At 23.7% G+C, this 16,299-nt stretch overlaps 3 protein-coding genes across 3 annotated transcripts; 1 reads left to right on the top strand and 2 right to left on the bottom strand.

The window, feature by feature from the left end:
- Positions 1-1,620: 1,620 nt before the first annotated feature.
- On the top strand, positions 1,621-9,012 carry MKS88_005582 (symplekin domain-containing protein; the record flags this gene model as incomplete). Its single annotated transcript, XM_067218858.1, has 3 exons — positions 1,621-8,492; positions 8,631-8,718; positions 8,965-9,012. The coding sequence occupies 3 exons, from the start codon at positions 1,621-1,623 to the stop codon at positions 9,010-9,012; spliced, it is 7,008 nt and encodes a 2,335-aa protein (XP_067070792.1).
- Positions 9,013-9,621: 609 nt separating this feature from the next.
- Positions 9,622-11,614, bottom strand: MKS88_005581 (uncharacterized protein; the record flags this gene model as incomplete). Its single annotated transcript, XM_067218857.1, has 4 exons — positions 9,622-9,676; positions 10,053-10,149; positions 10,311-10,493; positions 10,630-11,614. 4 exons carry the CDS (start codon positions 11,612-11,614, stop codon positions 9,622-9,624), a joined length of 1,320 nt encoding a protein of 439 aa, XP_067070791.1.
- Positions 11,615-13,867: 2,253 nt separating this feature from the next.
- MKS88_005580 (thrombospondin-related apical membrane protein) lies at positions 13,868-14,902 on the bottom strand (the record flags this gene model as incomplete). The annotated part of the gene is made up of 1 exon (XM_067218856.1): positions 13,868-14,902. One exon carries the CDS (start codon positions 14,900-14,902, stop codon positions 13,868-13,870), a length of 1,035 nt encoding a protein of 344 aa, XP_067070790.1.
- Between the last annotated feature and the right edge of the window lie 1,397 nt (positions 14,903-16,299).

Raw genomic sequence — 16,299 nt, 5'->3', positions numbered from 1 at the left:
TTTTGTTATTCTTTATACTAACATTTTTCCTCATTGTTTTTGCTATTATTTATCATTTTATTTTTTTTTAAATTTAGTTATTGTGTTGAAATTAAGTTATATTCAAAATGAGTTTTCTCGTTCATTTTTAATATCTAATAAATATACTTTTTTCTTTTTCGTTTTTTTATTCTTCAATTAAAATAAAACAAAGTAGGGTATAAAAAAAAATTTGCTTAAAGATATTCTAAAATTAATGATAGCTAATAAATCTGAAAAAAAAAAAAGAATAAAGAAAAAAGAAAAGAGAATTAAAAAAAGAAAAGAGATTTAAAAAAAGAAAACAGAATTAAAAAAAGAAAACAGAATTAAAAAAAGAAAACAGAATTAAAAAAAGAAAAGAGATTTAAAAAAAGAAAACAGAATTAAAAAAAGAAAACAGAATTAAAAAAAGAAAACAGAATTAAAAAAAGAAAAGAGAATAAAAAAAAGAAAAGAGAATAAAAAAAAGAAAAGAAAAGAAAAGAAAAAAAAGAAAATACAATTAAATTCTTATTTTGCTTTTTCCTCCAATGGGTGTACAATATTTTTTCAATACAAATTCCAAAGGAACGCATTTTATTATACATTTTAATTCTTTAAATGTACAAATTTTAAAAATAAAACAATAACATGAAAAATATTCTATATAATCCCAAATTTATAGCAGAAATTTTTTCTATATAACACATTTATCTCATAACTTTTGTTCTCATTTATTTTAACATATATAACTAATTAGACTGACTGATGAACTTTTTTAAGTTAAATGTTTTTTGATTAAAAGGCATACTATAATATAATTAAAAATATAATAAACAGCGAAAGGGAAAGAAAAATGAAAAAAGAGAAAAAATATATTTTGAGGATGTTGAGGATGTATATATATTAACCACCACCTCCTAAATTAAAAAAATGGAAAGTACTGTTATTAATATAAAATTTTAAATAGGTTCGTCGTTGTCCATTTATTATTTAAGTGAAATATAAAATGGCGGCTTTGCATATATATACACATACAAGTAATACCGGTATTGTGACTCATATATATAGCAATAAAATTTAATTCATTTTGTTCAAAATAAAAAATGTAAAACGAAAATAGCCTATGATATTTTGAAAAGCAAAGCTTTTTTTTTTTTTTTTTTTTTTGTGCTCATTTAAAATTTTTACATATATACTTAAATAATAATTAGAAGGAACGTCAAGGCAAAACATTGTAACTCTGTTATTAAGTGTATTAAATTTTTAATAAAAGAAATATTAATCAGTTATTTATACATAAATGTAAGCCTTGACATTGTACGATATTTATAAGAAAATGATGACTTAAATTTTGAATTACTCTCAAAATATAAGAAAAATAAGAGAAAAAATTTCCCACTTTCGTGATATTTTAAAAGCCAAGCCATTTATTATTATCATTATTGTTATTACTATAAATATAAGCACGTAAAAATAGTGTGAGGTAAAATTAAGGAGCTGATTTTTGCCTGTTTTTCTTCAGTTATACTCTGTAGCAATTTTTATGTTGATATATATTGTATACACATATATGTATATAATTATTATATATGATTACTTTAATTTCATAAAAACTAAATGTTAAAAAGTAAAAAAAGCAGAATTCAAAAGATCATACAAGTACTCGAAAACAATGAAGAAGACGAGAAAACATTGATTATGCATATAAATGAAATAGAACAAATATTCTTCGAATGTTTTAACAATGAAAATAAAAAAAATAGTAGGATAATTCATATTTATGTTATTCCATATGTCAATTTATTATTAGAGCGTGTTCATAGCCATGATGGAAAAAATAATACTATATCATTTAAGGAAAGGCTCATTACAAGGATTTTAACCTTTTGTTGTTCTATTTTGAGAATTAATAAAAGTTATTCTTATTTAGTTATATCTTACTTTGTTAATTTATTTGAGGAAAAATATTATATAGTAAAAATTATTGAATATTTGAAAAAGATTATTATTTATTTGTTAAAAGGTTTATTATTTTCAAAAATTTGTTTATGCGCAAAAGATGATGATGATGACGATGATAATTATAGGAATAACAACCTCAATAACATTAAACAAGGATTTCATAATTATGTTATATTAAAATCAAAAGTTTTCAACGTGTTAATGAATTTCCACTTCTATAAATGGATAACGGATAATCCATATAAATATGATCTCATTAAAAATTTAATGTTAATTTTAACCAAGGAAATTTTATTTTTTTTCCATGTTTTAAAAAATAAAAAAAATATATTTAAAGAAATATTAAGGGAAGATAAACAAATTCACCATGTTATTAACGAAATATTTGATATATCTTATTTAAATGATGTTACTGATAAGGTGGACTTAAAAAATTATGATGAAATTATACTAATCTGGCTCGAACAAAATATTAGACTGCTTAACGATTTAATTCTTTTTAATCTTAGTAACAATGCAAATAACATTTTCCATCATGCAAAGGACGAAAATTTTATGAACGAAAACAAGGAAGATGGCAACTGGTCAAACGATAATTCTTCTTCAGCCAAAATAAAAAAAGCAATCGCATCAACATTTGCAAAACCAAGAACGACAATAAAAAAGGATATAATAAAAAAGAGTAAAAATAATAAAATAGAAGAAGAACAAAATATTAAGAAAGAACATGTAACTAAACAGGATAAAGTTGATGAGGAGGTAAAAAACGAAGAAGTAAATAATACAAACAATGACAGAACCAAATATGAAATTTTTAATAAGTTAATATATCATTTTAATTCAAAACATGAATTTCAAAATATTACGAATGAAAATGTGGTAATCACTGCCAACAGAAATGATTTGTTAACAGGTGAAAAAATTGTTCAGGAAAGGAAATACAATCAAGCAGAGCATTTTATGGATAATTATATGAATTATTATACGAATGATACCCATTATAGGAATTGCATGAATTATGTGAATTTCTTCGATAACTCCTTTTTTGATAATACACACAATGTAGGACAACAAGATGATGCTAGTCAAAATGCAAGTAAATATTTACAAAACTTGGGGTGTTTAATAAATAACATAGATCAAATAACAACAGATAACATTATTTTCCTTACGCATTTGATGAGAAATATTTTCTATTTAATTCGTGAAGTTCCCTTTGTACTAAATTTTTTTCTTGAAAACATTTTCATAATGATAGAAAAATTAATGCATCTAAAAGGAAATATAAAGAAATGGTTGAGATATCATGGAGACAGAAATTGTAATATTCATGTGGAAGATAATTTAAATATGTCTGATTCTCTTGATGAAGATATAGAAAAAAGAAAGGGGCGTGGCTCCAATTCCTTTGATAAAGGAAATAATAATTATAAAGAAAAACTTCTTCATTGTATGTTTTATTATATTAAAAATGAATTGTATATATTAATATGTAGAAAAAATGTAAATTTTTCATTCTATTATTCATATATTACTAGTCTATTAAACTTCATGGGGGAAGAGGGAACGACGGATGAACTAACAAAAAAAAAAATACAATCATTGAACAATGCGCTTTCAGGAAAAAAAAAGGAACAAGAAATAGACATAGACATAGAAGAAGAAGAAGAAGAAGAAGAAAAAAAAAAAAGAAAAAAAAAAACCAATGAAAACAATTTCAATTGTGAACATATGAACAAAACAATTCTACGAAAAGAGGATTATGGATATAAGAAGTTAAAAAATGAACAAGTAGATATTATGTCGTACTTGAAAGTAAAAATGAATGAAAGCGAAAATGAAAATCAAGATTTTAAAAAAGAAGAAAAGGAAAACATTTTTATAAATCAAATTATTAAAAAATTATATCTCACTAATTTTAAATTAGACAAAGAATTTTATGAAAATTTTGACTGTTCCAGGAAGAGTAACTTAATAGATTTTATACAAAAAAAAAAAAGAAAAAAGAAAAACACAGATATTGTAGGGGCAAATACAGGTGACAGCAATATTTGTGGTAGTCCTTATGGTTATGATTTTAATTCTAATTCATATGAACAAGCAGTTATGAAAATTGCTGAGGGGGGGATGGACCTTATGCACAACTCGAATCATATCGTTACATCTTATCAGAATAATAGTAACATGGAAAGTGGTGTAGTAGGACTAAATAAAAATAAACCCATTTTAAGGGAAAATTTTAAAGAGATTAATGATGACAGTATAGTGTATGAAAAAAGGGGCGATAATAAGGATTACAAAATCAGTGATAGTCAGTGGGAAGAAGAAATGATTTATTCAACGGATATGCAAAATAATATGATTGAACAGATGAATTACAAAAGTATGTATTCCAAATTTTTGAATAATGATTTAAAATATTATGATAATGTTAAAAGTAATGAACTTATACTAGGAACGGTTGATTTATATTTTTTTCTTATATTTTCACAAATACTTAATAACAATCTTGAAAACAGTGTTCAAGTTCTAGGTGAAAATGTGTTTATTAAAAAAATTAATAATCTTAAAATTATTAATAATATTATTAAAAGAATTATTATAAATAGCATGATGAAAGAAAGGCTAAAGTTTTTTTTTCTTACCTTATACTCTATAAAAATTAATTCTATATGTGTGTTCACAGGGGACACCCGTAACGATATTTTTCTAAATTATTCTACTGTATTTAAAATATTTAACAATTTGCTGTTTTACGCATATATCGATGAAAAGAAAAAAAAAAAGAAAAAGGCCAAAAAAAGGAAAAGATTAAATCAGTTAAAACGGTTGGAAGCGAATACGAGCTGTGCACATCTCTATTATGGTAACAACTACGACAATGACATTTTGGGCTACACAACCGTTTGTTACAATTACTTTTATAAATTAAAAAAAAAATTGAAGAAGAAGGATTGTGTGTACAGATATGAATTACAGAAAAGGAGTTTCAAAATAAAATGTAAATATGACGAAATTTTAAATCTTCTTATATTTTTTTTACACAGTGATAAACTCTTAGCAAATCATCGAGATCAATACATCAAAACATTTATAGAACAAATATTAGAAGCTCCTAAGTTATCCTTTTCGTTTTTTATTTATTTAATTATTTGGCTGAATAATATAGATATCCATATTGATTATAAAGGATATATTAATAGCACACATAATGATAACATGTCTTTTTTAAAAAATGAAGAGAAAAGAAAGGAAATAATAGATGAAAGAAAGAACAAAGGAAAGTTTTTAAAAAATAAGGAAGGTAAAATCGAGCATAGTTCTTTTTTACATTTTGTTGAGAAGGAATCGCAAGAAGACATGATAAAAAAAAGATATACTGATGAATTTTCAAGTAACCAAAAGAGAGAAAAGACTAGCAGACATAAAGAATTAGAAGAGGAAGAACAATGCTCCGAATATAATATAGCAATAAAAGAAAAATCTATATATGGTAACTCTTGCAGTACCCTTGAAAAAAAGAAGAGAATTAATAATGAACATGTTACTGGGGAAGAAGTAACTGATCATAACAATAATATGTATCTAATGTCTTCACCAAATGTTAATTATCATGATATCCAAAAATATTCTGATAAGGATGGTGAAAATAAGTATATTTATGATAGTCTTACATATAATGAATCGTCAGATGCGTCTTTTTCCCATTTTGAAATTGAATTAAGTGAAGAAGAAGATGAAGAAGAAGAATATAATAATGGCTGTATGAATAAAGAAACCAATAGAGAAGTGGCGTATGATGATAGTCCACAGAAGAAAGGGAGTAATAATTGCCATAACGAAACAATGGAAATGTTGAATTTTAACTATAATGATAATAATACCGCTTATGTCGATAATTCATTAAAAATGCCAAGAAAAATTAGTAATTCTAATACGTATCATATGAATGAAGAGATAAATAATGAAGCGAATTTGTACAAATACAGTGCTGCAAGTGCAAATATAAGTGTAGGTGTAAGCCAGAGTGAGAACAGAAATACAGATTTTAAGTACAATGATAAAGAAGCTATTAGTACTGCTAGCAATGAGGATGATGAGGATAATACTATAAAGGTTAGATGTAAAAAAGAGAGCGAAATGGAGGAAGAACTTTTTAATATCAATTACTATATAAAATATACCACAATGACTCAGAATTCGTCAAACTATTATATATTTAGCTTTTCACTAATTTCTAATTTACTTAAGAAGAATCAAAACATTAAGGCAAAAAAAACCATACTATGTATATACATTAATACATTATTTAAGTCGAGTAATGAAATAAGAGCCCTTTTAAAAAAACTAATAACTGCTTCAAAAGGAATTTATAATAATACAGTAAACTTTTTTACATACACGAAAAGAATATATTCTTTTTATCACAAAGTTTTTATTTTATTTTTGTTATATATATGCAGTATGTACATCCCAAATTTAAAAAATGATATTCTTTTTTTTTCACCCTTTGCATTTTATTTATGGCCAATAGAGTTAATTAATTTTGTTCATAATTTTTTGTTAACAAATTTTTCCTTTTTTTACAATGACATATTATCAATTTTTGTGAATTATGAACAAATTACGTTCTACGAAAAAAGGATGCTCTCTTTAAAAAATTATGCTGCAATTAATGAAAAATTAAATGAATATATAAAGGGTTTTCATCAGCCAAATATTTTCCAATCAGTGGAAGCGTTTCTAAAAGAAACTGATTTTTTTAATAATAGCAGTAGTTTTGGAAAAATTAATGATAAGGAAAATGAGCAAGCAATTAAAGGTAATAGAATGAATAAGTCGAATACGAAAAGTCATATGAAGACAACAAATGAAGAGGATCGAAATGGAGGGAGGCGAAGCGAAGAGGAAGAAGTTAAAGAAAGGCATAGAGAAGAGGAAGAAAGTGAAAAGAAGCATAGTGAAGAAAAAGAATGCCTACAGAGGAACGAAATATCACAGAAAATATTACTAGAAGAAATTTTCGTTGTCTTGTTCATAAAAACAACAGATTTAATGGAAGAAAAAAAATTGCTTGAGAAGATGAAAAAATCAAATAGATTTCTAAACTTTATAAGTATTGATTTTGTTGATGAATTGTGTAAATTTGTTTTATTCAATATTGAAAAAGGGTATGAAAAAAATAAAGATCATTTTTGGTTACATTTTAATTTACTTTTTAACGAAACGTCAGAAGATGATAAAACAAAAATAATGGATAAGTTTAAATATATAGAATTACAAGATATTTTGAACTTTTTCATAAATTCAGTTGATAACTTTTTGAGTATATGTGTGAGATCATCTATATTTTTTCATTTATATTTATTTGTATATAGTAATTGTCTAAAAAAAGAAGTAAGGACAATTTTGTTGAACAAGTTTATAGAGACATTACCTTTATTGAAGTCTTTATTTCATGAAGAGTTTTTCAGAATTTTAAAATATAATAACAAATTAAATGATACCAGTATTGAAAATACGAAAAGGCATGAGGAAAGGGAGAATGAAAAAGGAGTAGATGAAAAGGAGAATCAAAAGGATGATCAGGTGCAGAGAAACGACACAAATGATAGTAATACGAATACCGCAGAACATTCTACAACAGAACAAACGAAAACAGAACAGACACAAGATCCTACAGGTGGTAAGGAGCAAGCATTGGTAAAAGAAGAGGTAGGAAGTACAGAAAACGAAGAACAGAAAAATAAAGAATTATCCACAAAAGAAACAAATACTGTGAATGAAAATAGTGCATTTCAAGTTAATATAGAAATAATAAAATATATAAGCAAGAATTTGTATGATTGTCCTTCACATCCTGTAAGGGAGAGCCACTTTAATTTTCTAAACTTTTGTTATAATTTATACCTAGAAAATCAAAATATCCATTTTATTATTGAATTAATTGGATTTTTGAAAAAAGACCAAATTTTGCATATATTTAGTGAAATAATTAAAAATGAGATGGAAGAAAATATAAAAATTGAAATTTTGAAATGTTGCATTAACAATATTATTCAATTGCCTTATTCCTATATTCTAGAGAAACAAAACGAAAAGGAAAATGAATCTTATTACATAACAAATATTGAAATATTTTATTTTTATTATAATTTAAATAAAAATAAAAACATTCAAAAAATTATGTTAGATTATTTTGTAACAAAAGTTAATTTAAATACAGTTGATAATCAAGAAAACATTAAAATGTACAATGATATAACAGTGAAAGATATAGCAAATATAATTCAACAAATAGCGGAAAATAGTAATCCTATATTTCCTATATATGGAAGGTTTTTGTGTCAAATAACAAAAAATATAAATATATTAAGAGAATTTATTAGTAGTATTATTATGCCCTTACTGATACAGAAAAAAATATGGACAAATAAATTCATATGGAAAGGCTTTTTAATGTGTATATCTATGTTATGGTCCGATTTCAAGCACTCCCTTTTTTATGTTTTTTTTATGTTACCAAAGTAAGTATAATATATGGAAAAATAATTCTATCTTCGCATGTCAGAAAAGGCGCTCAACTTGTGCCTATACCTATTTATTTATTAGTACCTTTATTCACTGTATTTTTGATAATTTTTTTAATTCCTTTTTTTTTGAAGGGACGAATGCTTGATGCTTTTTAACGCTTTACAACAGAAACATTCCATACAAAGCGACTTAATGGAATTGATATCTTTAAACGAGCAGGTAAGTTCTAAATGCGAAATTTATTCCTATTTTTTCTGTTTTTTATCCAATTTGTGTTTATGTATATATATATATATATATATATATATATTATATATATATATATATATGTATATGTATATGATTAGTATATTTTCCGTTTATCTGATGTATATCAAGCTTAATTTAGTTTTTATTTTAATTATGTTTTTGTTTTTCTTTTTTTTCCTTTTTTCCATTTTTTTCTTTTGTTTCCACACTGTATAGGCAAAAAGAATGTGCCCAGATTATTTGAAGAACTTATTAAATGCTTGATAACATAATACCAAATTGAGAAAAAAAAAAAAATTATAAAAATTGTAAGAATGTACCAAAATTATTGCAAATATAATTAGGATTTGAAGTTATTTTAATTCGTAATTAAGAATTTTTATTAGTGAAAATTATTTTATCATACTCATTCAATTTTGTTTTTTATTCTTTTAACATAACATTTGTTGCATTGTGTTAATAATGTACACGCTGTTTACTATAATTAAAATTTTTAAATAAAACATTATATGTGTTATGTGTACAATGCACATATACACATAAGGAATAAACGTTTCCCTATTTAGTGTTATGAAGATAAAAAAAATTTAGCAATTTTCCAGTAGGAGTGCATTAATAGGTAATTCATTCTGTAGAGCATATTTGTGAATAGCATTTATCGTGTTTTGACAAAAATGCATGTTACAACTAAATAAAAAAAAAAAAAAAAAAAATTAAAAGAAATAAAATGTAAATAATAAAATAGGAAAAACGTATTCCTAATGTTTTTATCTACCTTTAAAAATTTTTAATTAATATATAAGAATGTTTCTTTCAAAAATATATATGAAGAGAATAATTAAAAAATAAAAAATTTTAACTGTATAACTATTGCTATCTATAATTTGATACGTAATATTCTTCGTCGTTATGAAAGCCTAGACTGGAGCTGAAAAGAAAGAACGAAAAATATTTATTCCAAATATATGCTTTTTTGCTAAAATAAAAATATAAAAAAGCAGAAAAAAAAAGTTACTTTACATAGCAATACAGACATCCAAGTATTATGACAACGATAAAAAATATTAAAAGACCAAGGGAAAGCTTTTTATCTAAAAATTAAGGGAAGGAAAAAAGAAGTTTCAATCGACATTTCTATATGGGTATATTCAAAGTGTGCGTATTTAAATATATATTGTATATAGACACATATATATTTACAGTATGTATATACATATTTATACATATATGTGCATTTTTTATAGTATTTACTATTTATTATCCACATGAAAAAGTTTGTTTTCTCATGTTTTCTTTTCCCTGACATTGTGTCATCATCTAATAAATATCCATCCTCATCCGTCGTATTCTGTTCACTGGATGAAGAAGGTTTTTCTTCTTTTTTTCCATCTTCATTTGGACCTATATTAAAATCACGCAAACAGAAAAAAAAAAAAAAAAAATGGAAGGAATTTAATTTAGCTAATTTTGTAGCTAGGTATTAGCATATGTATTTCCACTTCCATTTTTATTTCCATCTATATGTGTATTTTTTTTTTTTTTTTTTTTTTTTTGGATAATACCGTTCAACTCATTTTTACAAGTCTTAGGTTCACACTCGTAAAAATCCAAAAGTAAATGCTGATCGCAAAAAGCACTTTCATCATTCATACAATTATTATATCTGCACTTGTAGGAAAAGTTATCACTACATATGTTGTAACAGGGGGACCATCCAACCCAGTCAGTAAAATTTTTTACTATTTCTGCAATTTGGGGGATATAAAGAAAAAAAAGAAAAACATTATATTTTTAGTACAGAAGGAAAATAGATTTTATTTTTAATCAAAAGAAAAATGCTAAAAGAATAGCACAAAAAGAGATAAATCTTTTCTAATTTACTTTTTTTAATCTTTACAACATTCTTCATATTTTTATAATTTTTGACATATTCTGCATTCATAATTGTTGATGGGAAAATAATAATATCACTCAACACATGCGAAGTTATAACAACAAAATTTATTATTTTTTTTTTATTTTGGTTATCCTTATTATTATTTGAATTTTTATTCTCATCAAATGGCTTGCGTATTTGATCAGATGAGGAATTACATACTTGATTTAGAATAATATTTGTGAAGTCAAATTTTATAATATCATTTTCTAGTATTCCTTTTTTTATAATATATTCATTTTCAGAAAATGTAGGAATACTTTTATTCAAATCAAAAGATTGAGGTAATTTTAAAAATAAAAATCGTCCATGCAATAATGCAGTTTGTAGATGTTCAATTTGTACATTTTTTAAGTAATTAATATATAATGTATAATTATTATATATATCAAACTCACATAGGTCATTAGTAATAGCAATAGAAAATATTAATACTTTATTACATAACTCTAATCCCAAATTTTTTAAAAGATTATTGGTATAGTGGTATGTGTTTTCTTTATTCCTTATTTCGATAGTATACTCTCTATTTTCGAGTTTGTACCTTTTCTCTAATGGAGAATTAAAATTTTTGTGATCTTTAACTAATTTTGCACATATATTTTTTTCATGGCTTATTTTATTTATTTTATTATCTTCAAATACTGTTGCTTCCATAGAAAAATAAGGCAATACTCTATGGAATACAGTAATCTTCTCTTCATTCTTATGTAGTTTATTTCCTGACTCTATGGGACCTTTTCTTATTTTAAGTGTATTTATTTTTATTAACAAGAAAAAATAAATTAATTTTGCAATTCGAAATTTTAAAAATTTTTTATTATAGTCCATTTTAATTTCCATTATGGACTCATGAAACTGTGTTGAATAGATATCTAGATGGCTATTTATAGATATAATGTTTGTACGAAAAACGACGCTACTGTACATGCGAAAATGTGTGTACAAATACATGCATATATTCCGCTATACATTACTGTAAAATCATTAATATAAATAAAGATAACCACATGAAAGAAAAATAAAATATACTTTAATATAAAATGGGAAGAAATTTTTTTATCATTAGGAGTTAAATCAAGGCATTACGTTTTCTTTTTCATTTTTTTTTTTATAATTTTATTTCAAATAACTTATACAACAGTACATAAATAGGACAGAACAAGAAAAAAAAAAAAAAAAAAAAAGCAAGCAAAAAGAAAAACAAAAACAAGAACAAAAATAAGAACAAAAAAAATTAAAGGTAAAAAAAAAATACAAGTTGTCTTATTTTTATATGAAAAAATCACATACATGCTAATGTTTTGAAAACATTTATTATTAAGGATGCATGCACCAACAAAAAAAAAAAAAAAAAAAAAATTTTATATAATTCGCACTTTTTTTCCGGTTTTTATATAATACATAGATCAATTCGTTTTATCTATTTTATATCACTCGTTTTTTATAATTATTAAGAAAATTCGTGAGTTATTACACAAGTTTTTAAGTTTTTTTTTTTTTTTCCGTAGAAAGGAAAATGTGTAATTTTTAAGGACTATTCAATCAGTAAAAGAATAAGCATTATGATGTCTTAACAATAAGAAGTTCTTATATATACAGAATTATTTCACAAAAAAAAAAAAAAAAACTATTTAAAATATGTATTTTTTGCTTTTAATTTAATTATATACAATAATACTCCTGATTTAGTTTCTCGTGTTGCTTCCAATCAATTCCAGAAGTGCATGTAAAAATTAGTAGGTTCAAATTTAATTATATCTTCTCTATTTTCTTCTCTTCTTTTTCATGTTTTTTTCTCTTTTCTCCTTTATCATTTCCCTCTTTTTTTTTTTTTTTTTTTTTTTGGATTTTTCATTTTTATTTTATATGTTAAATAATTTTAACGAAATAATTATGATAAATATTTTTAAAATAAGTATTTCTTATACTTTTTTTTAATTTTTTTCGTGTATTTAGTAGTAAGTTCAATATTTACGCAACAATTTAGCCTATATAATGCTAGTACGATAAAGTATGTACACATACATACATATTTATATGCGTATGTAACGATATATAATCATTTATGTAGGAAGGATAAATTATAGTAGATGATACAAGCAGTTTGGTCCCCGTTCTTGCTATATCACATTTATACATAGGAGTACTTTGCAAATGTTAAAGGAAAAATACAAAAACAGTAATTATTGTTCATTAAAATAAAAAAAAAAAAAAAGATTGATAAGATATATTTGCTTACAGAACACGAAAAAAATTGAAGCGTATATTCTTGTGTATATCTATTTTGTGCCCACAGAAAAATTAAATAATGAAACACACATTAGAGTATGAGTGAATAAGTATTCAACATTCATCATTCTAAATTTTAAAATTTAATCATTCGTTATGTTGTCATTCTTTTTTTAGTCATCCATTATTTTGTCATCCATCATTTTGTGATTCATTATTTTATTACTTATTTTTTATTTTTATCACTTTATTTTCTATAATTAACAACTTAATCTATTTTTTTCTGTTTTTTCCCATTCCTCTTTAATTATGAAAAGGAAAGAAAAAAATAAAATAAAAAAGAGAAACCAAAAAATATATAAATTAAAAAAAAATTTCGTAAAGCTAAAAGTTATAATATTAAAAATAAGTTATCAAAAGAGGATAAAGAAAACAAGAGATATAATAAAATAAATAGTAAATGGATTAAATTTTGTGGAATATACATAAAAAATTCAAATACAAGAAGCAAACACAAGCATGCATATTTATACTATTTAATAGTTCGATAAATAAGAAAGAAAATGATTTAAAAATTAAGAACATTCCTTAACGTAATAGTATTGCTAAGGTGACAAAACATAAAAAACAAAAGGAAAACAAAAAAGAGTAATAATGTTATTCCCAATTTGCAACCATCTATATGGGAGAAGTGCTTGAAAATAAAGAAGGAAAAAGTCCCCCTTTCATATGGTATTATATGCGTATAAGTATTCGAGTTATATAATATGCACATGTATATATATATGCGTACGTTTGTATGATTATATATATACATACATGTATAAAAGTACGGATTTGTGGGCATATAACACTAAGTGCATATTTACATTTTAGGGATGATCCTCCAAAGTATTGTTAAAAAGATAGGATTATATATTTGGTTCGACGAACTAGCTATTTTTTCTTTTCTTACTCATACATAAATCTTCCAGCTACATTTTCGTATAATTCCTTTTCAGCTCCTTTTCTTTTGTAAAATATATGGTATAACACTCCTATTACCCCTATAACGAGAGCTACAGACAAAAGAATCATAAAAATTTTAAAGGCTGAAGATTCTTTATATTCAAATAATGAATTACATGGAGGTAATGGTATTTGACATGGCCTTGTTTCTTTTAAGTCTCCTTTGAAGCAGTCTCCCGTTGGATGTGCACATTTCCTTTCTCGAATTTGAATATTATCCTGATGTTCACATTCCATAGAGCATTGAGACCATTCACCCCATTCGGTATAAAGCATAGTTTTCTTTTCTATAATTAAAGCAGGTTTATTTAACTTATTTTCTAATACTGTGTAACAGTTATCTTCTGGTTTTAGTAAAAAAGAAATCTTATCTTTTACAAAAGCTCTCCATGTACCATTTTTGAAAAAATCAGTTATATTAATTCGAACACTTCCAGATGTTTTACTTATGGTAAATCTAATTGGACCACCTAAAATTTCAAAATCAGCAGGGTTCATAACATCACACGATTTTAAGAAAACAATATTATAATTATTATTATTACAAACACTTTTTGTATTTGATGGTATTATACTTAAAATCAAATTTACTTCATATGGTGAATTATTATCAACAGAGAAATTAAAATCTCCTATATAAAATGTTAACACTAAATAACTTTTACTATTTTCTTCTTTTAATGAATATAATTCTAATGATTTGTCATTCGAAAATTGAGAATTTTTTATAACCATATAATTATGCATTAAAAATTCTTTTCTGTCAAAATCGGAAAATTCCGGAGCTTGTAGCAAGTCCATATTTCCGTTACGTGTACATTCCGGTTCTAATATGATAATATTGTAATTTCCATTTTTTTGAAGTAGTTGTAAAACATAATCTGTACTTGGTTTTCTAAATTTTGCGATCAAATTTTGCGGAAATTTTCCTGATAATTTCCCCGACAAATTTTCTGACAACTTTCCTTTACAACACATGGTAAAAAGCAAAAAGATTAAACATATTAATTTACACATTTTACAAAAAAAAAAAAAAAAAAAAAAGAAAACTATAATATAACATATGTTACAATAGTGGCCAATGGTGTAATAACTATATGAACAAACAAAAATTATATATATAAAGCAAAGGAGGAAATAGTTATAATCGAGGAAGTGGCATTATAATATAGCTATTTCCTGTATCTTGCTTTTTAGGAGAATAAAACCAATAAATAAATAAATGATTATATAAATATATAATTATATAAATATATAATTATATAAATATATAATTATATAAATATATAAATATTTAAATATATAATTTAAATATATAATTATTTAAATATATAATTATTTAAATATATAATTATTTAAATATATAATTAAATAAATAAATATATATATATATATAAGAGAAGCATTAAATCTTGAAATACTTTAATTTAAAAAAAATTTATTAAAACAAAAAAAAAAAATATTGAAAACAGAAGATTCTTCGTAATACCAACATATTTCATAGAACAAAAAAATAAATTGGTGTATTTTAAAAGGTGGAGAAATTTCTTGCTAGTTATTTGCATTCTTATGTCTTAGCTTCTACTTGCTTTGCTGCTTATGTTGTTTTTTATGTTCCTGCTTACAATGTTACTTACGATACTGTATATTCATTTTTTTATCTGTTTTCTTTATAATGTGTAGTAAAATTAAATTTACCTTTTATATAGCTTTTCACACATTTCATATACTAAATAATTGATATTTGCAATAAGGTGTGTTCAGAAAATATGCACATATGTACATAAAAATGTACGTACATTTGTATAAAGGTAAAATTAAAATAATTGCTAGTTTTATGTTAAGAACCAAAAAATAATCAAAAAAAAATAAATGAAACCTTAAGAATGAGCGCATGCACGGCAAAAAATCAAAAAAATAAAATATAACAAAATAAAAAATAAAATAAACAAAAAGAATGGGCCCAAAATAAAATTCTTCTGAGTTAAGGTTCTATTGAAGTATATTTCGTCGAACCCCAATTAACAAAGCAATATATATTTTTTACTTTAATAACTCTAAATTATACACATATATATATATATAAAGCTCTACAAACAACAACCCAACAGTTGATTAATGCCTTAAATTATGAAAAAATGCAAAATGTGTAATAAATAAAAACAAAACAGTGGAAACATTAAATCATAGTAATTTCATCTTAATCTCTGATAAATCCTTAAATAAATAGAAAAAAAAAGGTAAAAATGTAATACAATTACGAAATTTTTTTTTTTTTTTATATACATTAGTGTGAGGATATATTCATTTTTAAATTGGAACAACAATTGAATATACAACTGCAACACTTTTTTTTTTTTTTTTTTTTTTTTTTT

Source organism: Plasmodium brasilianum, chromosome 14 (assembly GCF_023973825.1).
Source record: "Plasmodium brasilianum strain Bolivian I chromosome 14, whole genome shotgun sequence".
Taxonomy (NCBI): Eukaryota; Apicomplexa; class Aconoidasida; order Haemosporida; family Plasmodiidae; genus Plasmodium; species Plasmodium brasilianum.
This window is presented reverse-complemented; position numbering and strand designations above follow the sequence as displayed.